The 26,123-nt window shown below is 37.3% G+C and overlaps 1 protein-coding gene across 1 annotated transcript in view; it reads left to right on the top strand.

The window, feature by feature from the left end:
* EIF3H (eukaryotic translation initiation factor 3 subunit H) overlaps positions 1-26,123 on the top strand; it is a 103,755-nt gene that overhangs the window by 3,476 nt on the left and 74,156 nt on the right. The window contains exon 2 of the mRNA XM_044245061.1: positions 25,407-25,563. Coding sequence (XP_044100996.1) covers positions 25,407-25,563 — 157 coding nt within the window. The remainder of the gene's footprint in view (positions 1-25,406; positions 25,564-26,123) is intronic.

Raw genomic sequence — 26,123 nt, forward strand, 5'->3', positions numbered from 1 at the left:
CTCAGTGTATCTGTCCTCTTGGAATGGAGGAGTGGCTCTTCTTAGCACTCAGGTGATCTCATTGTTCCAAGAAAAGAGCAAACTAATCTTTCCTGTTGAACTTTTCACGTAAAACCGATGTCATTAAAACAAAATAAAACAAAACAAAAAAACCCATATCATTCTCCCAAATCAGTTTGAATCTTACCATGGGTCAGCTGACAAGTGGAATTAGCCTCATCTGGTACCTTGTTAGAAATTCAGTATCTCAGAATCTTAGGCCCCTGTCTTGATCTCCTATATCAGGTGATTTATAGCATATTAATATTTGAGAAGTATTATTCTGGTCCACATTGATTTCTTCCTTTGTTTGAACTTCTAATGATGACAGCTTGTATCGCTCATCTTGGCACATGATGATAGACTGTTCATTAATGGTTTACTGTTTATTTTTCTTTTCTCACTGAGATGATAATTTGAAGACAAAATTGTAAAATTTTTTTAACAAGATTTTATTTATTTATTTTAGAGAAAGTGTGCGTGCATGTGCGCAAGCAAACGTGGGGAAGGGGCCCAAGGGGGAGGAAGAAGGACAGACTGGGGGGGGAGCACTGAGACTTGAGCCAGACACAAGGCTTGATCTCTACCCAGAGACCACGACGTGAGCCAAAACCAAGAGTTGGATGCTTAATCCACTGTGCTACCCCAGTGCCCCAAATTGTAAAATACTTGTCTCTTTCACAGTTCAGTGCTTAAAACTGATTACCATTGAATTTATTTCCTTTTAAATTTTGTTTTTCCCCTTACGTAAAACGTTATCTTATAGTTTACAATTGTTAGCTACCTCATTCCTCCTTTATTGGATTTAAGGTAAAGTATGTTATTATTAATAAGTGAAAAAGTCAGAGTTCCATATACTTTGTCATTTAGGTGTGATTCACTGTTACCTCCCAAGTACGTTCCAACTGCTCATTGACTCTTTTATCACCCAGTTAGGCCCTTGTTACTGTTGAAATTCTCTTACTTATTTGTTGCTTGTCTTCTCACACTAAAATATCAACTTCCTGAGAGCAGGACCAATGTCAGGTTTGTTCACTGCAATATTCAACAGTGACTGACACATAGAAAGCACTCAGATACTGTGAATGATTTAATACAATTCTTGGTACAAGAAATTTTCTTGAAAATAAATCATGAGGAAACTGGGTCAGTAAATGCTATGTAGAAATGGTGTGTTGGTGAGAAACAAGAAGTGAGGCTGGGAGACCAGTGAGCTTTATAAATTCGCTCAAATTTTTTCCTTTTTTTTTTAAGCATCAGTGTCTGTTCTATAAGAAAAATCACTAACGTTAATTGAGCACCTGCTGTTTACAAGACCCTGTGAAAGAAAGTTAGGTTAGATTATGTCTGATTCTTACAACAGCTCTAAAGGTAGATGTTATCTGCCTTACCTTGTGATTATTCTGAGCTGATGAGAAAATACTGGTGGAAGTGCTTCGTGAACTGAAAGGAATAATTCAAATTTGTGAAGGGCTTATACTACGCTATGACATATATCACTGTGTATTTTGTGTGTGTGTGTGTGTGTGTGTGTGTGTGTGAGAGAGAGAGCGAGAACACGAAGTTCTAGAGACTGTATAGTAACTTATGGAATCGAAGCCCTCATCTAAAATCCCAAGTCTCAAGTAGAATACAGTTTGGCCTTTTATTGTTTAAACAACAAAAAAATTATGTGGCTCTTGGCTCCCTCTTTCAGCTTTCTGACTTCAGTAGAGAATTGCTTCACATGTGTGGGTGTTTCAGTCAGATAACTTGAAATTCTTTCAAGCACCAAAATTTTTACATTTTAGCCATTTTAATTGTAAATCTTTCTGAAGTGTGTTATGTAAATTACTGCCTGTTTAGTCGGAGAATATTGGACACAGATTTAGCCGTGTTTTGAAGCTGTAGTATTATCTTTAAGAACATAATTTATTGCCCCATATTGGACAGTAGTCCTGGAGAATCTCTTTGGGTGTTTACATCTGTTTATTTCTATAATGTCACCTGTCTTTTATCCCTTTTATTTCCAGCCTCTCATTTGCTATGGTTGGTAAACCAGATAAGCAATCTTGTTAGCATTATTTTTAACATGAGGCTAATTTTTAACACGAGGCTAAGTACACTCTGAATGAGGATTAAATTGAGTATGCAGTCTCAATTTTGACCACTTAGTTATATTTTTGTTTTGACAAGTAAGTTGTTACCAATTGTAAGTAGTAGTTTTAAAAAGTGGATAAAAACATTTGCCATATGTTATTATATCCTAGGAACTCCAGAAGCTGATAGAACTGGATTATTAGCTGGATTATATGTATGATTCAGTCACTCCTAGAAGCTGAGTGGCTTTTCAGGGGCATAAAGCGAATTTATTCTAGAGTTCGGACTCAAATCACAAATTGCTGTCTTTGATTCATTTTGCTGTCTATTACTGTAACTGCTTCATACATTGTAAGGACTCAGTAGATGTTAGCTCTTACTATGTGCCAGGTACTATTCAAAATACTTTATATGTATTATAGCACTGAAGCTATATAACAACTCTGATTAGGGAACCATTATTATCCCTCATTTTACAAATGGGGAAGCTCATATACATATAGATTATGTGATTTGATGAATGTCAGGATAAGGGAAATAGAAGTAGTGTTCACAAAAGCATTAATCCAGTGTTTCTTGTTCAAGCATCAGAAAGTGTATTTTCCAAAACTTAGGTCTCTTACAGACTTAAAACTTTAAAATGTGCAAGTAAGCAAATATGTCAGAATCTTTATATTTAACAATCTGTCATATTTGAGAAGAAGATTTGTAGTTAATAGAAATCAATTTAGTAAATATTTTCATTTGGAAAAGGACAACTTTTAGCTACTGGGTTGCACAGATACAAGATATTGGGGAGTCAACATTGAAGAAAATAGGAGGTAAGCTAAAGAGAATTGAGGAGTACCGGTAGGTATTTTTAAGTAAGTCAGTTTACTTGCCTTAGGATAGGCAAATCTGTCTGTCTCACTTCTCAGGATGCTTTTAAGATTCATAAAACCCTGGAGACATCCTGGACTTTGTTCCTTTTCCTTAAGGTCAGAGGTCTTGTTGAAATCTGTTGCCTTCTTGAGAAAGCTTTCTGATTGTGCTTCCTGTGTTTATGGCGTATACATCAGTGATGATGAACTGTATTAATGTTGTTTCTTGTAGCTATCTTGGGATAACTTAAGGAGCATAGCATATGTGGTATTTCTCATGGGGGAGATGATTTAATAAGTCAGTTAGCATCTCTGGGCCTTAGTTTCTTCTTTAGTATGAGGATAATGCATGCCATTCCTGCTATAATGAATAGAAGTTTAATATGCATTATTTTTATTGATGTTTAATTATTGTAGTAACAGGTTTAGTAGTTGGTATTGATTTTAATAGTGACAGTGGGATTCCGAACTCAATGCTTTACCAAGTAAATGGAAGATAGTGAAAAATTTTAACTTCAGGGGCGCCTGGGTGGCTCAGTGGGTTAAGCCGCTGCCTTCAGCTCAGGTCATGATCTCAGAGTCCTGGGATCAAGTCCCGCATCCGGCTCTCTGCTCAGCAGGGAGCCTGCTTCCCCCTTCTCTCTCTCTGCCTGCCTCTCTGCCTGTTTGTGATTTCTCTCTCTGTCTAATAAATAAATAAAATCTTTAAAAAAATTTTTTTTAACTTCAGTTGTAGCTTATCTGGCCCAGATGAAATGGCACATGTACTCTTCACATGCCTATTTTGATATTAAAGGGTATGGGTGCACAGTATTTACAGGTTTCTTTTCTTGTCACCTTTGGGTTCAGCTAGCTCCTGTGTATTATAAATTCTGATCTTCAGTTTAATATCCGAGATTTCCAGAGTTTTGCTGAGTAACACCAGGGATCTTAAGTCTTCCTAGCATTTTTCTGGACTTTTAGGTCAGTCCTAGCTTTGATACTGGGGAAACAAGCTTTTACAAAGCATTAGCCTTTGTTTGGGGTCTTTGCCAGGTCTTATTTTGTGGTCAAATACTCTCACTTGTACTTTACCACGTCTACCATAGTTCCTTAGATGAAAGCTTCTGATTTCAGCACTTACACGAAAGCTTGGTTGCATTTGCTTTTCTCTTGGAGATTAGTTCATAATTTTTCTTTTGTAAAATACTGAAATTATGGTACTTGGATATTATTTCCTTTGGCAATGAATGAGAAAATATACCTAAAGAGAAAGTAACTTTATTTTTTCCCATAAACTGTAGAAGATCATTTTGTAAAATGATTGTATCTTGTAAAGGTTAGATTTAAGAGCAAAAAGTACAGTGTAATGTACGTCTCCATCTATATGGTGACAAACTGTTCTTGTTTTGTTAAAACTGAAAGAGCTGAAATGGACACTAGCGTATGCAAGAGCAGTACCCTGTATTTTTGCTAATGTTGGCACCAAGCCCAAAAATAGAGGAGAAAAAATTGATTCAGCAAGAGTGGTAACTCAGTATTAACTTAGTCAAAATATAGAACTTTTTTACTCTTTGAGTCTGAATTCATCAGCTGTATTTTGGCACAATATTTTAAGGCTTTTGTTTTATTCCAAATAGTACTTAAACACCACAAATATTCATTGTATCCTGATGATTAATGATGAATGTTGTTTTCTTAGTGTCTTCTATACCTTTATACCTGTCCCCAGCTAGTTTCATATGGGACTATAGTAATGTGCTAAAATACAATTTTTTAAAAACAAAAACCGTATGTATTCATTGTAAGGAAAGTTTGGAGAAATTGAGCACGGATGTGCGTGGTCTCTCTCTCTCTCTCTCTCACACACACACACACCAACCAGAAAGAAAATAACTTGGTTTATAAACTCATAACGTGAGAGTGGGTAGGATAGCACCATTAAAATTTGGGGGTTTACTTTTCTAGTGTTTTTCCTGTGCTTTAATAAATACCTATAGTTGAAGTTAATGGCTTGAAGGTTATGCATGGTTTTAAGCATGTTGCCAAATTGCTCTCCGGAATAGTTTATAATAGTTTATTTTCCCGGCTACAGAATATTAGAGTGCTGCTTCTTGGCACCATTGCCAAAACAGTAATGATCTTTAAAAATCTTAGTCTTTATTTTTAAAATTAATGGTGTCTGTTAGTATGCTAACATACTTGTTGCGATGATTCAAGTCAGTACAGAATTTCTTGTCATTTATTAGTAATACCGTATCTGCCCAAGTCACCCAGGCTTCTGGTATCATCTTTGATTGTTCTGTAGGGTTTCCCTTGGATTCTCTTAGGATCACTTACATATTTTGTGGGTCTATAATTGTGTTGTCTGCACTATTCATTTCTCACTCTCCTGAATTATTGCAGAAGTCTCATGTGGCTGGTCTTAGAGATTCTGTTTTGTATTTGGCCATCACACACAATGCTGCTGAGTAAATAGTTATTTTAAAGGACAGCTGTAGTCCTAGAATACAGAAACCCTTTGGAAAATCCCCATTATACAAAATCAAATCAGACTCGATAAACTGACTGTTTTTAGCCTCCAAATGAAGGCTTGTAGGTAACTGTTTTCAAGTTCAGTTTAAGGATAGTCTTTAAAACAATTAAAACCAAAATTATTTTCCTTTGAATAGAAGAAACCCCCTGTTTTACATTTTGTGCAGAAATGTATAATCTTCAGTTTGATTCTGAGAGACCTCTTGAGAAAGAAAGTGAATAATCACCTTCCTCTGGTATTACTGTGGTGTGCTTTTTAAAAACTGAAGTCTTTTTAATATAATAACCCTATTTAATTAAACAGCTATTTGGGTACCGAAGGTACATAAATCAAAAAGCAAAAAAGAGTATGTAGAGAAAAGCTCTTACTTTTCATCCCTGTCTTTAACCACCCTCTTTCCAGAGGCAGTCACAGTTACTCTTTTTAATGTTTCCTTCTGGACTTGTTTTAGCAAGCACTGTCTCCTGTGAAGGAGCAGAAACAGACTAAAGGCTTTCTAATTACTACTTTCTAATTAAGCAGTAGTCCATGCTTCTCAATATAATAGACTTTAAACATGTTAGGAGTAGATAGCTCATAACAGTTTTGAAATTTTTTGGTTTTGTAAGAGAGAGGAAATTAATTTTGTTTCAGCAGAGTTTTCTTTTTTTTTTTTTATCACTCATTTTACTTTGGAAAAACTACTTTCCAGCTGTATGTGGGAAAATTTGCAGATCGGTTATGTGTATTGAGTTGGTAAAGTAAAAACTTAATGTTAAGAATAAAACATCCTCGGGGCGCCTGGGTGGCTCAGTGGGTTAAAGCCTCTGCCTTCGGCTCAGGTCATGATCCCAAGGTCCTGGGATCGAGCCCCACCTCGGTCTCTCTGCTCAGCAGGGAGCCTGCTTTCTCCTCTCTCTCTGCCTGCCTCTCCCCCTACTTGTGATCTCTGCCTGTCAAATAAATAAATAAAATATTAAAAAGAATAAAACATCCTCATCACTTAACATTTAATTCTGATTATACATTTGTATATTTGATTACATTATTGAACCATCATTGAACTATCTCATGACGAATTTTTATGAGAAGAATTTCTTGAGACTTTGCCCTTTTCCTCCATTTCCCAACTATTATTGGTTGATTTAACTTTAAAATTTTGGACCATTGATGAGCATTAGATCCAAGAGAATAATAATAAAAAGTGCTCTTTCAACTGAAATATTATAGAGGTGATATTGATTAAGTGTTTTGGAGCATTGCAACTAATCCCATATGTGTCAGGAGCAAAATATCTTTTTTTTTTTTTTTTCTTTTTTGCTATTGAAGTTACTTAAATTTCTTTCACATCAAAACTGAACAGCAGTGATTTAAATCCTATTTATTATTTGACTCAGCCAGTTATGAAATGGAACCCCTATCCCACTTGAGCCATAAAATGTGTTAAATTTAAGACTAATGCTGCTTTCTGCTTTTTGAATTTACATTTTGGCAGTAACTACCTTCTTTGTTCAGTGTTAGAAAAAAAATCATCTAGGCTTAACCAAATAAGAAAACTGCCAAGTTCACAGATCAGTCAGTGAAAGAAGCCAGAATTAAATGAAAGTCTAGTTATTGACTTTACAGAATATGCTAAGGGGAGATTCTGTGGCATTACAGTTTCTTTGAGACTAAAATTCTTCTATGGTAATAGCTGTTCTTTGACAGTGATTGATGTGAGAAATTCAGGCTGTGGACCTTACCTCCCAGAATCTACAAAACTGGAATGAAGCCAGCCTAGGAGTCATGCATCCTGCCTGACCTCTTCTCCAAATGGCCAGCAGACTTTTAAGACACTGTTGAAGTGGATCTAGTCTTTATTTTTAACAGGATAATGATGTTTTTAAGAGAACCTGCATACATAAACACACGTATACACCACTGTTCTGAATAAAGACCATTTATTCTCAACTTTGACTTTTTGATGCAGATTTTAAAAATCTTGTTCTGAAATCCTGTGGTATTGGTTGTCATAAGAAATAGCTCTAGATCCACATGACTGATAAGTCTTAACAAAACTGGAAGTTTTTGGTGTCAGGTGGTTGATTTTTCATAAGTTATACTTACATCTTAGACTGAAAAAAATCTCTGAAGAATAAATTGAAGATTCTGGGAAGGCAAGTGTGTCAATGCCATGAAGATACGTGGCATATTCTAGTCACTCACTAAATATTTGTTGGATAGGTGGATGGATGAGCCAATGGATTAGGTGAAATATTTATTATAATAGCCCAATGTGTTACTGAGAATTTATTAGGCACTGTGTTCTAGATACTTTGGGTGGATTAATTTTTAATCCTTGTGATAGTGTTGTGAGATAGGCACTTACTGACAATCTCCAAGAAGATAGGTGAGGCTAGGATTGTTAAGACACCTTATGTAAGACCACAGAACTGGCAGACTTTATTTTGGATTCCAGTGCTCCGGCCTCTCAACTATGCCATACGATTTTCCTGTTTGTACAGACCCAGAGGTTCACATTTGTGTGTACAGTCAGAATTAATTTTTAAGGTTTTATACTAAAGCTTTCTTTCTCACTTGAACATTATTTTTTTCACAAAGAAATAAAGGTTAGTTCTAGAGTTACTATGTACAACAAATGGAAGACAGCAAATCAACATTTGAATGTTGGTGCTTCAGCTGGGCTCACTCACTGGATAAATAATTCCCTTTCTTACTTCTGTCTTACAGAGCTTGTGATTTAAAGTGGGGTCCTGTTGGGGCGCCTGGGCACCTCAGTGGGTGAGAAAGCCTCTGTCTTCGGCTCAGGTCATGATCCCAGAGTCTTGGGATGGAGCCCCGCATTGGGCTCTCTGCTCTGTGGGGAGCCTGCTTCCTCTTTTCTCTGCCTGCTTCTCTGCCTACTTGTGATCTCCGTCTGTCAAATAAATAAATAAAATCTTTAAAAAAACAAAGTGGGGTCCTGTTGCTGAAATAAGTTTTTTACCTCTCTTAAAAATAGAATGTTCAGATTGGAATCAGAGCTAAGAGAATAGGCGTTTGACCCCCTCTGTGGAGTATGCCTGTCCTCTCCTGGAGAAGCAGCATAAGGTGGTAGAGGAGCTGTAGCCACACAGTTTGGAGTTCACATCTATTGAAATATTGTCATATTTTGAAAGAATTCATGTCAGTAATGTAAATTAAGAAGTGTTTGATTATAAAGTATGAATGTTCAACTTTTGGACTTAGGAAAGAATGATATACCTGCTTAATGTTACAGCTTCTGTAAACCAGTGCTACCTAAGTATGGATAAGGTTTGTGAACTGTTCATTGTCTGTATGAGATAAGCACAGGATTGTGACTGAGTGTTTAGACACTTTGATAGCAGTATGATATTGCTGTGATAGCCAAGAGCGTGATCCCAAAGCTTGTATTTTCTCTTTTTTAAAAAAGTCACTTTTCTTGTAAGTTATTTTTTTACTGTAATACTGGTCTGTGAGGGACTGGAAGAAAATGAGTTCTTCACGGCGGATAGTCCGAGACGCCCTGGCTCAGTGGGTTAAGCCGCTGCCTTCAGCTCGGGTCGTAATCTCGCGTCCCGGGATCGAGTCCCGCGTCCGGCTCTCTGCTCAGCAGGGAGCCTGCTTCCTCCTCTCTCTCTCTCTCTGCCTGCCTCTCTGCCTACTTGTGATCTCTCTCTCTGTCAAATAAATTAATAAAATCTTAAAAAAAAAACTATTTGCATACCTGTTTTAGCTAATGGCATCTTCCTGTAACCAGAGTCTAATAATATTTAATAGAACCATATATAAAATACTACTCTGATTATTAAGTACCACTAGATTTACCTTTTTATTATTGGCTTTAGTGGTAAAACATTTAAATACTTTCAATATTTCTTTTTATCTATGAGCTGTTTAAAAAAGATGAATAAGTGGATTTAGTGTTTTCTTACTCTAGGTGCACAGCACTGGTTGCAACCTCTGAACATTCCCTACAAATTTGGCTTTATATAAGGAGGTTAAAAATGATGGTGTATTTCCAACAGTTTAAAACTACTTATGTCCCTAATTTTAACTGGGATTTCTTTCACCAGATCCTTTTTATGTCTACTACAGGGACAGTAGGAAACCTGCTGCTTTTCTTGGTGAAGATTTATTGCTGTTAGTTTGCTCAAAGTTTGAATTGATGTTTTTGCTGATTTATGATTGGCTATGTTAGGCTTCTCTTAAACAGATCTCTCTGCTTGTTGAAAACCAGTCTGTATATCCAGAAGTTAACCTCTTTGACCTTGGCGGTGTGTACATATGAATATTGTCTAGTCATTTGTGTATGTGAATGCAGTGGTATCTGTGAATAGAGGTGAAGAGTAACCATATCAACAAGAGATTAGAATTTAAAGTCAGCAGGTCTCAGGCTTATAGTTGTATTTTTTCATTTTCTCCTCCTTTCAAAGCCACTTATTCACCACCACCCCCCTTTTTAAGATACCTAAAAGAACATGCTAAAGTCAAGATACGTCCCCATCATTTTGTCAACTCACTGATGTTGTCAAAAAGAAATTAGTGGGTTTTTTTTTTTTTGGCGAAACTTGATGTGGTAAATTGTTGTAATTGCTGGATTTTAAAATCTTTTGACTTTTTCTTAACGTTTGATATTTTTTGAATTGAAAACAAGTACATGCTTATTCTAACTAAATAATAACAAAGATTCATAAAAGATATGTCCTTCCATACCATTCTTGTTCGTGCAAACATAAAAGCATAACTGCATGTATGTAATAAATTTTTATTACTATTAAGTTTTAAAACTGTAACCCTTTGTGTGTTGTGGCTCTTTGGGACTCTGACAAATGCCACAGACCTTTCTTCCAGGAAAATGCCTTTAATTATATAGAAATTATCAGTAAAATACCTAGTTAGTCCCATGAAATTCCAGAATATTTTAAAATAATGGCAAAATTCTAAATCTTACACTCTTTTGGCTCCTAAAACAGTACAGTTTAATTTATTCTTGATTGCCTAGTCTTATTAAAAATGTGAGTTATAAATTTGAGTTTATATATAGTTATATAAAACATATGTTATACATAATGCAGGGATATAGCAGTGGGTTTTTACCTAGTTCCTTATAAGCATTTTAGGAGATCTTTGAACTCTGAATTGAGAAAAATTGGTTGTGGGTTTATATATATGAATTGTTTCTGCTGCTTTTCAGAAATGAGTATAGGTTTTTAAAATTAAGGTATTATTTATACAGAAGAAAATCCACCTATTTTAAATGCATCGTATGATGATCTTTTGTAGTTGTAAACAACTGTACAGTTGCCGCCACATCAAAGTGTAAAATAGTTGCTTCACCTTGTAGAGTGTGCTGATCTGCAGTCAGAATCATCCTCCTTACCTTGACCCCGGGCAGCGACTTAGGAGTTTTGTTTTGCCTTTTCTAAAATTCCATATAAGTGAAACCAGATAGCATATAGCATTTTATTTGATTTCTTTTTGTTAGTATTAACGTTTTTGAAATTCCTCTCTGTTGTACTGGTATTTTGTTCCTTTTTATTGCTGAGTAATAAATAGTAGATAGAATGGACATACTACAATTTGTTTATCTATGTTTGGTGGCCTTTGGGTTGCTTTCAGTTTTTAGCTGCTCTGAATAATGCTGTTCTGAGCAATGGTGGACATACATTTGTGTGGGTGTATTTTCATTTCTCCTGCTGAATTCCTAGGAGTAGGAACTTGGGTCATGTAGTAAGTTTGTATTTAACCAAAAGATGCTGCAATTACTGTTTTCTACCTTTCCACCAACACTTTTCACGAGATTCTAAGTTTTTGGAAAGGTGTCAGGTTCCCCTTTGCTGACTCAGAAATTCAGGACACCATCTTTTGATTCAGGACGGAGAATGGATTGCAATCCAGCTCTTAGCTCTTGGGTTTTATATCTAGGTCTGTTGTACTTTTTGGTAATGCCGTGTTAACTCTCAAGGTTAATACTCGGGTTGTTGGTTTCCTTGTCTTTTTTTTTTTTTTTTTAATAATTTTTGTTTATTTATTTGACAGAGATCACAAGTAGCCAGAGAGGCAGGCAGAGAGAGAGGAGGAAGCAGTCTCCCTGCTGAGCAGAGAGCCCTATGTGGGGCTCAATTCCAGGACCTCGGGATCATGACCTGAGCCGAAGGCAGAGCTTTAACCCACTGAGCCACACAGGCGCCCCTGGTTTCCTTGTCTTGATCAGTTATTTAAACTTTTTAGAAATGCAGTGTATTCAGCATTTTTGTATGTCTGCCGGAGAATAGGGGATTCAGGTACTTCAAGGCTGGCCCCAGAATTCCAGATATATTTCTTAAATAGCTTACTTTTTAGCCCTGAACCTTATTAGAGTTGTTTTAATAGAGGAATTTTGTCTGGTATCTTCATAGCCTTTATTTTACCAAGTAAAGATTGGCTCTGACACTGGTATTAAAAGTATTTCTGATTAAAAATCATTGTACTATTTCCTGAAAGGATTTTGTTGATACATTGTATTTTATAAATCACCAACAAAATTTATATGAAATTGCTCACCTTCAATTAATGTAATGGTATCTTAAGACATAACTATTTCTGTGAATAGATTGGATTTATTATTTATATGTCAGCGCTTTTGATAAAAGCGTGAAAGTCCACTGCTTCTCCCGTCCTAGTGTTCATACATCTCTAGGCCTTTTAGTTCTGCTCATGTATGACTTGTGTACTTCATGAAAAGTAAATATTAGCATTTTAATTGGAAATCCATAGCTAGCAGGTATTCTCTTCGCCCAAGCTGCTTGATCTTCACTCATCTGCTCAGGTGTCATCTCAGAGAGGGACCTTTCTTGGGTTGTGCCAGTGAAGGTTACCTCCCTGTTTATTTTCTTCAGAGTGTGCTTCACTATCTATAATTTTCATTCACTTTTTTAACTATCATTCTGGAATAGTGGTTCATAGAGGGGGAGAATCCCCAGCACTTTTTTAGAGGGTCTCTGAGGTCAAAACTATTTTCATAATAAGATTTAACATTATTTGTCATTTTTTTAAAAAGATTTTATTTATTTATTTATTTTTAAGATTTTATTTATTTATTTGAGAGAGAGAGACAGTGAGAGAGAGCATGAGCGAGGAGAAGGTCAGAAAGAGAAGCAGACTCCCCGTGGAGCTGGGAGCCCGATGCGGGACTTGATCCCGGGACTCCAGGATCATGACCTGAGCTGAAGGCAGTCGTCCAACCAACTGAGCCACCCAGGCATCCCTATTTGTCATTTTTACTCTCATTCTTTATGAGTGTTTAATGGAGGTTTCTAGATGCTACATGCTGTGTGCTATTAAAAGATTGAATGTAGAAGCAAATAGAATCCAATTGCCTTTTATTAAACTGGATATTCATAGGAGTCACAAAAAATGTGAAAGTGTCATTCTTTTTTTTTTTTTTCTTCAAATATTTATTTATTAGAGAAAGAGTCCATGTGTGTGAGTGTGCTTGAACACAGACGGAGAGGGAGAAGCAGACTCCCTGCTGAGCAGGAACCTGGGATCATGACCTGAGCCAAAGGCAGATGCTTAACTGCTGGGGCCACCCAGGCACTCCACAATGTTATTCTTCTATCCAGATTAAAATTTTTCTGAAAATGTAAATTTTTAAAAAAGTCACTCTACGCCTAATTTTATTTTATTTTTTTAAGATTTTATTTATTTGTTCGATGGAGGTCACAAGTAGGTAGAGAAGTGGGAAGAGAGAGAGAGAGAAGCAGGCTCCCCGCTGAGCAGAGAAACCCAATGCAGGGCTCAGTCCCAGGACTCTGAGATCATGACCTGAGCTAAAGGCAGAGGCTCAACCTTCTGAGCCACCCAGGTGCCCCAATTTTATTTTATTTTTTTAAGATTTAAATTTTTTTATTTTAAGATTTTATTTATTTATTTGAGGGAGAGAGAAAACATGAGAGGGGAGAAGGTCAGAAGGAGAAACAGACACCCCATGGATTCTGGGATCATGAATTGAGCTGAAGAGTGCTTAACCAGCTGAGCCACCCAGGGGCCCTGAAAATGTAAATGTTTTTAAAAAATGTGAAACAGTATCATTTTTTGTATCCTGATTTTTATTTTGAAAAATGATTTTTCATAACTAATTTATGATAGCATGTAATATATTTGTCATTGTTTTTAAGTGAATAAATATTTTGAACATTTTTCAATTTGAATTTCTAATATGTAAATATCAATATAATAATTTTGGGGCATCCTTAGTAATTTTTAAGAGTGTTAAAAGGGGGGACGCCTGGGTGGCTCAGTTGGTTGGGCGGCTGCCTTCGGCTCAGGTCATGATCCCAGCGTCCTGGGATCGAGTCCCACATCGGGCTCCTTGCTTGGCAGGGAGCCTGCTTCTCCCTCTGCCTCTGCCACTCTGTCTGCCTGTGCTCGCTCTCGCTTCTCTCTCTATGACAAATAAATAAAATCTTTAAAAAAAAAAAAAAGAGTGTTAAAAGGGTCTCAGGACCAAAAACTTTTGAGGCTTCGTATTTTAAAATATAAACCTCATGAAAGTAAAGACCTTTGTGTTTGATTTTAGTTTTCATTTTCCCAGTAGTCCTGTCAGAAGTAATTGGCCTGTAGAAGTCACTCAAAACATACCTAAGTGAATGAATTAATGAGTGAATGAAGGAAGCCAAAAATAACAGACTTTTGGTGATTCTGTGCACAGCTTTCAAATCTTTCTGTAGTAACTGGTCTTGGCGGGCATCATATTTGGTAGAAAATTACTCTGATTCATCAGAGTGCATAATCTTTGTTTTGGTCAGATTTAAATTGTTCCCTTGTATGGAGTTGAAAGTTTTTGATAGGTTTTTGATAGAGAGGTCTTAGAGATTCTGCTAAATGTTCCATTTTAAGGGGGATGGAACATTTTATTCATCCTGCTTATTAACTGAAATTTTAGGTTTGTTGACTTCTGGTATAATTAATTTATTTAGTATTTTAGATTGTTGTTCAATAGTCCTGTTGTATTATTATATGTGCTGCCGAAGCGAGCACAATAGTCCTGTTGTATTGAGAGTACTTTGTGTCTTTGAAGTTAACATACCGTGTTGTGTTTAGCCTTTTAGTCAGGGTTAGGTTTTCATTTTGTAAAAAGTCACTTTTAAAAAATAGCATTGTGTTCATTAGAGATTATAAAATGGTCTGCTTTGCTCTTTAAAATTTCACTGAATAATAAACAGTAGTAGAAAAAGTGGTTCCCCTAGGGTAATTCAGCAGACCGGACATATGTTTACTATTCTTTACTAAGATCCACCCAACTTGATAGTGTGCAAATCTCAGAAAGCTGGGAGACTGTTTTAGAGATAGTTGATGTATTCAGAGACCAGTACTGACTGTGCAGGGCAAATCAACTACATTAATAAACACTCAGACCTGGAGTATGACAAGGTTCGGGGGGCATTGTTTGGAAGAATTTGGTAATTTAGGATTCTACTGGCCAGTTTGTTTCCCTCCTTTAGGCATAATATGTAGGAAAATCATGATTTACCCATGAATTTACAGGATAAACAAACCTGGTCATTGGTTATAAGCAGTCTTAAATATGGGGTCAAGCTATGAAGCCTAAGTCTTAAAGGACATGATGCTTCTCAGATGGATTGCTGGCATCACTTTCCCTCTCACCTCTATGCTCTAGAGATTCTTCCCAGTAGGGTTTGAGTTCTCTTACTAGGGGGTGATATTTATGCTAAATAAAATGTTCACTTTTGGGGTCTGTGTTTCTCAGTGTACTCACTTTTCATCAACACAGGGAGTCTTAAAACAGAGAAAAGGAAACTTAGTTTTAACCAGTTATGTGCACTGTAGTCCTCTGGGGAGTTAAAACAGAAAAAGTAAGGGTGGTCCATACTTACTTATTAAAAGTTAAAATGAAGTAGGATGTTAGAATCACCTGGAGAATCGAAAACGAAAATGAAAAGAAATAAAATGCCCACCAACACCAATATAGGATTCGTAGCCCAGATAAATTAACTCTGAATTTCAGAGGTTGGATTTAGGCGATTAGATTTTTTATTTTTAAGTTTTTATTTTTTGTTTGTTTTCCCTTTTGTTTTTTTAAACACTGATGGCTCTAATATGTAGCCAGGTTGAAGACCTCTCTTCATTTATTTAAAAAGCTCTGCAGGGGGAGCCTGAGTGGCTCAGAGGGTTAAAGCCTCTGCCTTTGGCTCAGGTCATGATCTCAGGGTCCTGGGATCGAGCCCTGAATCAGGCTCTCTGCTCAGCAGGGAGCCTGCTTCCTCCTCTCTCTCTCTCCCTCTGCCTGCCTCTCTGCCTACTTGTGATCTCTGTCTGTCAAATAAATAAATAAAATCTTTAAAAAAATATAAAAGCTCTGCAGGCCAATTTGATAAGCTGAGAACAAGTGCTGTAGAGCTCTTGAGCATGTGGAATCACTTGTGACAACTTACAAACAAAATACAGGAGTATGTTTTTGTTTTGGAGACTATTGAGCTTCATGTATGTCTTTTTTTTTAAAGATTTTATTTATTTATTTGTCAGAAAGAGTGAGCACAGGCAGACAGAGTGGCAGGCAGAGGCAGAGGGAGAAGCAGGGTCCCTGCTGAGCAAGGACACCCCCCTCCCCCCGCCCCCAATGTGGGACTCCATCCCAGGACACTGGGATCATGACCTGAGCGGAAGGCAGCCGCTTAACCAACTGAGCCACCCAGGTGTCCCCATGTATGTCTTGAAAAGGAAGAGGAAGCATGACGTAAATAAACAGGGTTAATTAAAAATATATCAGCACTGTTTTAGGGACAGAGGCATATGGTTGGAGGGAGAGAAAATGAAAGGGGATGAGCTTGACTGAAACAGGACTTTTGTGGTGGAACATTCCCATCTTGTGGCCTGTGCGAATAGTGCTGGTCAAGACTAGAAGCTGTATTGCGTTGTAGCATCTAGTGGCAGTTTCCTGTTGATGCTACTTGATTCTGGTGATTCAGGGCACAAAAATTTTGACCTCTAGCACCATCCCCTTAGTGTCTTTTGCTTCCTGACCCTGTAACCTTATACTGAACTTTTCTACTTTATGCATGAAACCTTGCTTCTGTAGCCTAGCTACAGCTGCTTCTTCCAGAGCTGTTGCCCTTGCATTCTTTCTGTTTCAGCCATGTTATTACAAAGTTACTCAGTTATTTTGAAGTAATTACAAGTACCTTGACGTCCAAAGCCATATCTCACCTCCCTCATTTAATAATTCTGTGTCAGATTGTTTCCTCCTCTGGCAAATAAATGAGGAAATACTATTTCTCATTTAATGTATTTGTGGGACTGAACGAGTCATTGCGTGTAAGGCACTGTGGAGTGCTTGATGTAAGTGATCCATAAATGTTTAATGTTTACTCCTTCGACAAATAGATTCTGAGTGTCTTAAGTGCCAGGACCTGTGTTGGTTATTGGAGATATGAATAACACATCTCTTCCTTTCTAGAAGAATGTTTAAGAGAGGAGACCGTGATGAGCAGAACACGGATTTTTGTCTTGTAAATATAAAACATCCGTGGAATGTTTTTATTTATAAATTCTTAGTTATTTCTGTAAGATAGCAAAAACTTGCATGTGAATTTGTTACTTCCGATCGGGAATTTTCTTCTGACATCTTACAAGTTTGAATTGCAAGCCCATTACTTTACTTTTTGAGCAAAAGAATTGAGATTTTAGTATGTATGTAGGAAATAAGGTCATAAGATATCAAACTGAAGAATGAGTTAGCTTGGTTTTGTTAATTTTTTTTTATATTTTTGGATGCTTTATCAGACTATATTATAATGGCAAGATTGTAAATGTTGGAAAATTATTTTAGTGATCACTAAAGTCTTTTTATTTTGGGCAGCCTTAAATGCTAGAGAGAATTTATCCACAAAATTTAAGCCTTCTTTCCTGAGACTACACCTGTAGTCCTTGGTTTGCCTTTCAAAGTAAGGCACATCCTCTAGTGCCTCACTTTTTAGAAAGTGTGCCTCCTGGTGGTCTTTACTCTAGAGAGAGCTTTGAATTCATTGAACTAGTTGTCATCACGGGGTTTTAAGCTTTCTCTCCTAGCATTATCCCTTTCTTTGTATACTTACTTATGTTGATTGTTTCTACCAGATAGTTAAATCACCATTATTCTCCCATCTCTCAGTTGGATACTGTTCTTGTAAATTTTCTCTCTGGTCATTCCCAGAGAACTGAAAAGAACAGGTCAGTGATGTGAAAAGAGTGAGACAATAATTTCTCTGACTTGGAGCACGGTGCTTCTGTTGATGCTGTATGAAGTTGCATTGATTCTTTGGCCAGACAGGTCAAGCTGCCGGGCTATTTGGTTACATTGCACTCCTAATCCCAGCTCTTTACAATTTTTTAAATTTTATTTTATTTTATTTTATTTTTTAGAATTAAGACTGCATTTCATTAGAAGTTACTTTAGTACTGTAATAACTCATTTTTAAATATAACAATTTATTTAAAATTCAGTTTTCTTTGTAAAAGGAAATGAGGTTATTTTGGCCTGGCTTCTTTGTGAAACTGCTGGGTCTTAGTCATCAACACTTCTTTTTGCACACATAAGCTCCTGCTGTTTAGACATTAGTTCTAGGGCGCCTGGGTGGCTCAGTGGGTTAAGCCACGGCCTTCGGCTCAGGTCATGATCTCAGGGTCCTGGGATCCTGCTTCCTCCTCTCTCTCTCTCTGCCTGCCTCTCTGCCTACTTGTGATCTCTCTCTGTCAAATAAATAAATAAAAATCTTAAAAAAAAAAAAGAAATTAGTTCTAGAGTTTGTCTGAAGGTCTACATTAAGCTCCTCTGTCTTTTAGGATCTCATTTACTTTGATTTCAACATGACTCAGTGATTTCATTAAAGGGTTAAGTGTCTCGGAACCTAGGCAACTTAGACAAGCTGGTAGGTGTGTTTGTAACGACTTTTAATTAGTTCTGTTTATCTCTTCTAAGTCACTCATGTTTCTTTTTTTTTTTTTTTTAAGATTTTATTTATTTATTTGACAGAGAGAAATCACAAGTAGATGGAGAGGCAGGCAGAGAGAGAGAAGCAGGCTCCCTGCTGAGCAGAGAGCCCGATGCGGGACTTGATCCCAGGACCCTGAGATCATGACCTGAGCCGAAGGCAGCGGCTTAACCCACTGAGCCACCCAGGCGCCCCACTCATGTTTCTTTTTTAAATGTGCTGTAATTGCGCTTTGCAGAGAGATAAGCTGAATAGAAGTTGAATAGTTCTGCTTTTTTATAATCAATAATATTTTATTGAACATTATTGCATGTCAGACCCTATGTGAAGTATTTAACATACATTGTCTCATATCTGATAGTGTTGGTATTGCTTTGGAATAACTCCATGATGCAAATTAGAAATCAAAGACTTAGGAAGAACAAATAGCTTCCCTAGGGACACAGCTAGTAAATGTTGGAGCTGGAACTCTTACCTAAAGCTGCATGACTCTTAATTTTGTGCCTTTCAAAAGTGGAAAGGTCTTTTATATAAGGATGTATAAGACGGTGGACTTCATACATTTCACAGTGCTGAAGGTCTTAACTGGTTGGTTTTCTTCCACATGAAGGTCTTTTCCCTGCTAACTCCGTGCTGTCCTTAAGAGGTCTGGATCTTACTTGTTTGAAATCTTCTTGGGGTCTGTTTATTACGAAGTCTGCAACAAAATTTTTAATTATTTATTGAATTATTAACATGAAAATCATTTTCCTTGTTATTAAAGTTAAAATATTCACACAGCTTTAGAACTTGACTTGGTTTAAATCTTGGCTCTTCCATTTCCTGATTGTGTGACCTTTAGCTGTTTACTTTCTCTCTGCTTTTGTTTTGTTTTTAAAGATTTGTTTATAAAGATGGAAATCAAAAAAGATTTTATAAAATGAATTGATAAGTGGTTGAAAAAGGAAAGAAATTTAAAAAAAGAGAATGTTATCAGGCAGGACACTAAAACAAAGCATTGTATTTTTGCAGGTGTAACCACCACCATGTTAAGATACAGAAAAATTCCACCATCCACGAAAGTTACCTTGTTCCCCTCTACTCTTGACCCTAGGCAACCACTAGTCTGATTTCTTTTATTTTCTAGAATTGCATATGAATGGAATCATACAGTATTTACTGACCTGAAGATACCTAGTATCATAATGTAGTTTATCACCAGAAATATCAGAAGTTCAAGCAGATATATTGGAGCAAATTACAGCAGAGAACTTCCCTAATTTGGGGAAGGACACAGGCATAAAAATCCAGGAGGCACAGAGAACCCCCCCCGCCCAGTCAATAAAAATAGGTCAGTACCCCATCATCTAGTAGTAAAACTCACAAGTCAGTCTTTCTTTCTTTCTTTCTTTCTTTCTTTCTTTCTTTCTTTCTTTCTTTCCTTTCTTTGACAGAGATCACAAGTATGCAGAGAGGCAGGCAGAGAGAGGGGAAGGGAAGCAGGCTCCCTGGTGAGCAGTTAGCTCAATGCAGGGCTCAATCCCAGGACCCTGGGATCATGACATGAACCAAAGGAAGAGGCTTTAACCTACTGAGCCACCCAGGCACCCTGAAAACTCACAAGTCTTAATGTCTTTAAGAGACTCATTTGACCCAGAGACACCTCCAGATTCAAAGTGAGGGGGTGGAAAACGACTTACCATGCTAATGGACATCAGAAGAAAGCTGGGGTGGCAATCCTTATATGAGATAAATTAGATTTTAAGCCAAAGACTTTAATAAGAGATGAGGAAGGACACAATATCATACTTAAAGGGTATGTCCAACAACAAGATCTAACAGTCTTAAATATCTGTCCCCTAACATGGGAGTAGCCAATTATATAAATCAGTTAGTAACAAAATCAAAGTAACACATCCACAAATATACAATAATGGTAGGGGACTTTAACACCCCCACCACTGAAATGGACAGATCATCTAAGCCAAAGATCAACAAGGAAATAAAGGCTTTAAATGACATATTGGACTAAATGGACATTGCAGATAAATTCAGAACATTCCATCCCAAAGCAACGGAATACACATTCTTCTCTAGTACAGATGGAACATTCTCCAGAATAGATCACATCCTGGGTCACAAATCAGGTCTTAGTGGTACCAAAAGAATGGGATCATTCCCTGCATATTTTCAGACAACAATGCTTTGAAACTAGAACTCAACCCCAACAGGAAAGTTGGAAAGAGCTCCAAATACATGAAAACTAAAGAGCATCCTACTAAAGAATGCATGGGTCAACCAGGAAATTAAAGAAGAATTAAAAAATTCATAGAAACAAATGAAACACAACTGTTCAAAATATTTGCAATGCAGCAAGGGCGGTTCTAAGAGGAAAGTATATAGCAATATGAGCCTTTCTCAAGAAACAAGAAAGATCTCAAATACACAACCTAACCCTACACCTAAAGGAGCTGGAGAAAGAACAGCAAATAAAGCTTAAACCTAGCAGGAGAAGAGAAATAAAGAACAGAGCAGAAATCAGTGAAATAGAAACCAAAAGAACAGTGAACAGATCAATGAAACTAGGAGCTGGTTCTTTGAAAGAATTAAGAAGATTGATAAACTCCTGGCCAGACTTAACAAAAAGAAAAGAGAAAGGACCCAAATTAGTAAAACTATGAATGAAAGAGGAGAGATCACAACCAACACCAAAGAAATACAAACAATTATAAGAACATATGAGCAGCTGTATGCCAGCAAACTTGATAATCTGGAAGAAATGGTTGCATTCCTGGAGATGTATAAACTACCAAAACTGAACCAGGAAGAAATAGAAAACCTGAACAGATGCATAACCAGTAAGGAGATTGAAGCAGTCATCAAAAATCTCCCAACAAACAAGAGCGCAGGGCCAGATGGCTTCCCAGGGGAATTCTGCTAAACATTTAAAGAAGAATTAACACCTGTTTTCCTGAAACTGTTTCCAAAAAATAGAAATGGAAGGAAAACTTCCAAAATCATTTTATGAGGCCAGCATTCCAAAACCAGACAAAGACTGAGGAAGATTACTGAGCAATATCCCTGATGAACATGGATGCAAAAATTGTCACCAAAACATTAGCCAAAAGGATCCAACAGTACATAAAAAGGATTATTCACCACGACCAAGTGGGATTTATTCCTGGGCTGCAAGGTTGGTTCAAGGTTGGTTCAACATCGGCAAATCAATGTGATACATTAGTTTAAAAAAAAAAAAAAAAGGACAAGAATCATATGATACTCTCAATAGATGCTGAGAGAGCATTGGACAAAGTACAGCATCCTTTCTTGATCGAAACTCTTCACAGTGTAGGGATAGAAGGTACATACCTCAGTATCATCAAAACCATCTATGAAAAACCCACAGCAAATATCATCCTCAGTGGGGAAAAACTGAGAGCTTAAGTTCAGGAACTTGGCAGGGATGTCCACTATTGCCACTGTTATACAACATAGTACTGGAAGTCCTAGCCTCAGCAATCAGACAACAAAAAGCAATAAAAGTCACCCTAATTGGCAAAGAAGTCAAACTCTTACTCTTTGCAGATGATGTGATACTTTATGTGGAGAACCCACCCGAAAATTGGTAGAACTCAATACAGGAATTCAGTAAAGTGTCAGGATATAAAATTAACGTACAGAAATGAGTTGCATTTCTATACACCAACAAGAAGACAGAAGAAAGAGAAATTAAGGAGTTGATTCCATTTACAGTTGCACTCAAAACTGTAAGATACCTAGGAATAAACCGAACCAAAGAGGCAAAGAATCTATACTCAGAAAACTACAGAATACTCATGAAAGAAATTGAGGAAGACACAAAGAAATGGAGAAATGTTCCATGCTCCTGGATTGTAAGAACAAATATTGTGAAAATGTCTATGCTGCCTAGGGTAATCTACACATTTAATGCAATCCCTATCAAAATCCCATCAACTTTTTTCAAAGAAATGGAACAAATAATTATAAAATTTATATGGAACCAGAAAAGACCCCAAATACCCAGAGGAATGCTGAAAAAGAAAACCAGAGTTGGCGGGATCGCAATCCAGACATCAAGCTCTGTTGCAAAGCTGTAATCATCAAGACAGTAATGGTACTGGCACAAAAACAGATGCAGAGATCAATGGAACGGAATAGAGAGCCCAGAAATGGACCCTCAGCTCTATGGTCAACTAATCCTTGACAAAGCAGGAAAGAATGTCCGATGGAAAAAAGACAGTCTCTTCAACAAATGGTGTTGTGAAAATTGGACAGCTACATGCAGAAGAATGAAACTGGACCATTTCCTTACACCACACACACAAAATAGACTCAGAATGGATGAAAGATCTTCAGTGTTTGACCGGAGTCCATCAGAATTTGAGGAGAACACAGGCAGCAACCTCTTCAACCTCAGTTGCAGCAACTTCTTCCTAGAAACATCACCAAGGCAAGGGAAGTAAGGGCATAAATGAACTATTGGGATTTCATGAAGATCAAAAGCTTTTGCACAGCATAGGAAACAAGAAAACCAAAATAAAACAGAATGGAAGAAGGTATTTGCAAATGACATATCAGATATTAGATCAGACTAGTATCCAAAATCTGTAAAGAACTTATCAAACTCAACATCCAAAGAACACATAATCTGATAAAGAAATGGGCAGAAAATATGAACAGACTTTTCTGCAAAGAAGACATTGAAAGGGCCAGCAGATTGATGAAAAAGTGCTCAACATCACTCAGCATCAGAGAAATACAAATCAAAACTACAGTGAGATTCCACCTCACACCAGTCACAATGGCTGAATTTGCCAATCAGGAAGCGACAGGTGTTGGCGAGGATGCAGAGAAAGGGGAACCCTCCTACACTGCTGGTGGGAATGCAAGCTGGTACAGCCACTCTGGAAAACAGTATGGAGGTTCCTCAGAAAATTGAAAATAGAGCTGTCCTACAACCCAGCCATTGCACTGCTGGGCATTTGCCCTAAAGGTGCAAATGTAGTGATCTGAACCAGGGCACATGCACCCCCGTATTTATAGCAGCAATGTCCACAATAGCCAGACTATGGAAAGAGCCCGGATGTCCATCATTAGATGAATGGATCAGATGAATGGATCAAGATGTCTCTCTCTCTCTCTCTCTTCCAGATGTCCATCATTAGATGAATGGATCAGATGAATGGATAAAGATCTCTCTCTCTCCTCTCTCTCCTCTATCTCTCTCTCTCTCTCTCTCACACACACACACACACACACAGGAATATTATGCAGCCATAAAAACCCCGAAATCTTGCCATTTGCAACGATGTGGATGGAACTAGAGGGTATAATGTTAAGCAAAATAAGTCGGTCAGAGGAAGACAATTATCTTATGGTCTCTCTGTGAGGAATTTGAGAAATAAGACAGAGCATCATAGGGGAAGGGAGGGAAAAATGAAACAAGATGATACCAGAGAGGGAGACAAACCATAACAGACTCAATCTCAGGAAACAAACTGAGGGTTGCTGGAGGGGAGGGGGCTGGGTGAGATGTGGTGGCTGGTGATGGATTTGGGGAGGGTATGTGCTATGGTGAGTGCTGTGAATTGTGTTAAGACTGGTGAATCATAGACTTGTACCCCTGAATCAAATAATACATTGTATGTTAATAAAAAAAAATAGAAAGTGAAGTTAAAATATTTATTTTAGAAAAGTGAGAGAGGGGAGAAGGGAGAGAGATACAGTCTTAAAGCTGACTCCTCGCTGAACATGGAGTCACATATGGGGCATGATCCCATGAGCCCGAGATCTCAACCTGAGCTAAAACCAAGAGCAGATGCTCAGCTGACTGTGCCACTCAGGTGTCCCACTGCTTTTGTTGTCTTACTTGTAGAATGATTATATTCCTTTCTTTTAACATAGTTCTGAGAATTACATGATTGGATGATACACATGAAATAATTAGAATGTTGCCTAGCACATAATGTTCACTGGTTGTAACCTTTTAGTTAACTGGTTATTGATGATTAATTTTTGTCAAAATGTGTTTTAAGTAAAACACTTATCAAGAAATACTAATTAGCATTTTTTTGTTAGACTTATTTTTCCTTCTGAGGACTTACTGTATTTTAGATCGTGTTGCCCTTTAGTCTTCAGGCCATGTGTTTATACTAAATACTGTTACTACTACTGTTACTAAATACTGTGTGCCAGGTGCCATTCAAAGCACTTAATATATTAAAAACCTTATTTTCTAGGAGTTATAACTAATGATTATTGGTATTGTGAACTTTTAAAGTATTCCACCCTTAGAGTGTTACCACTTTATCTTTATGGAAATATTAAAGGACAGAGTCATGTAACAGCCAGTTTTCCATTAGAGGTTATGTGGTGTATCTTGGTTGAGGAAAATCAGGTGGTGCTAGAGTCTTTGTTTTGTTTTCATTGTTACCAAACGTTCCCGTTGTTGCTTATTTGGAATAATGAGATACTCTGTTCAGGAACCATGTTGAGGTATTGAGAAGTTGTCAAGGGAACAGTCTGCTTTCAGGTTTTCAGGTAATTGAGTTTTTTATCTCTGTGTGTTATTGATGGTTTTATTATCTCTGTCAGGAAATTATCATGCTGTTAACAGACACTAATAGGAGCACTTCCTCTGTAATAACTTTGGATTGAGGTAATACTGTTTGAAGGAGCTCCTGGATGCCAGACCTTTTGGAAGCCTTGACCTGAAGGTCATGAGTACTGTACATGGACATTTTTGACATGTCTTCAAACTCCAGAAGTTACAGATACACATTTAGATTATGTGAGTTTTATTATTTGTATCAGAGTAAAGGAATTGATTCATAAGAAACTTAGTTCTATTATATAATTTTGTGATTTTTGCAGACCCATAGTATGGTTCATTTTTTCCTTTGAAATGAAATACAAACTGTAAGGATGGTTGTTAAGCTCACTTCTGTTATTTTCTTTTAGGTGGTATTAAAAATAATAAAACATTATCAGGAAGAAGGACAAGGAACTGAAGTGGTTCAAGGAGTGCTTTTGGGCTTGGTTGTAGAAGATCGTCTTGAAATTACCAACTGCTTTCCTTTCCCACAACACACAGAAGATGATGCTGACTTTGATGAAGGTAAGGGTATTCCTTTCATGTGTCTTTGCAATGCATACAAATGGTTTTTATTTTTAATTAATTTTTTTGAGATATTTTATTTATTTTTATTTTGGAGTGGGAGAAAATGCATGCGAGTGAGCAGAGGCACAGTGGGGAGGAGTAAGAGAGTCTGAAGCTGACTTTGTGCCAGATTCAGAGCCCAGTGTTGGGTTTGATCCCGTGACCCTGAGATTGACGACCTGAACTGAAATCAAGAGTTGGATGGTTAATGGACTGAAATACCTGGACGCCACCCCCATAAATGTTTTTTTTTTTTTTTTCCAATTTATTTATTTTCACAAAAACAGTATTCATTATTTTTTCACCACACCCAGTGCTCCATGCAAGCTGTGCCCTCTATAATACCCACCACCTGGTACCACCAACCCCCCACCCCCCCGCCACTTCAAACCCCTCAGATTGTTTTTCAGAGTCCATAGTCTCTCATGGTTCATCTCCCCTTCCAATTTACCCAAAAGCACATACCCTCCCCAATGTCCATAACCCTACCCCCCCTTCTCCCAACCCCCCTCCCCCCA

This window comes from Neovison vison, chromosome 4 (assembly GCF_020171115.1).
Source record: "Neovison vison isolate M4711 chromosome 4, ASM_NN_V1, whole genome shotgun sequence".
NCBI classification, from domain to species: Eukaryota; Metazoa; Chordata; class Mammalia; order Carnivora; family Mustelidae; genus Neogale; species Neogale vison.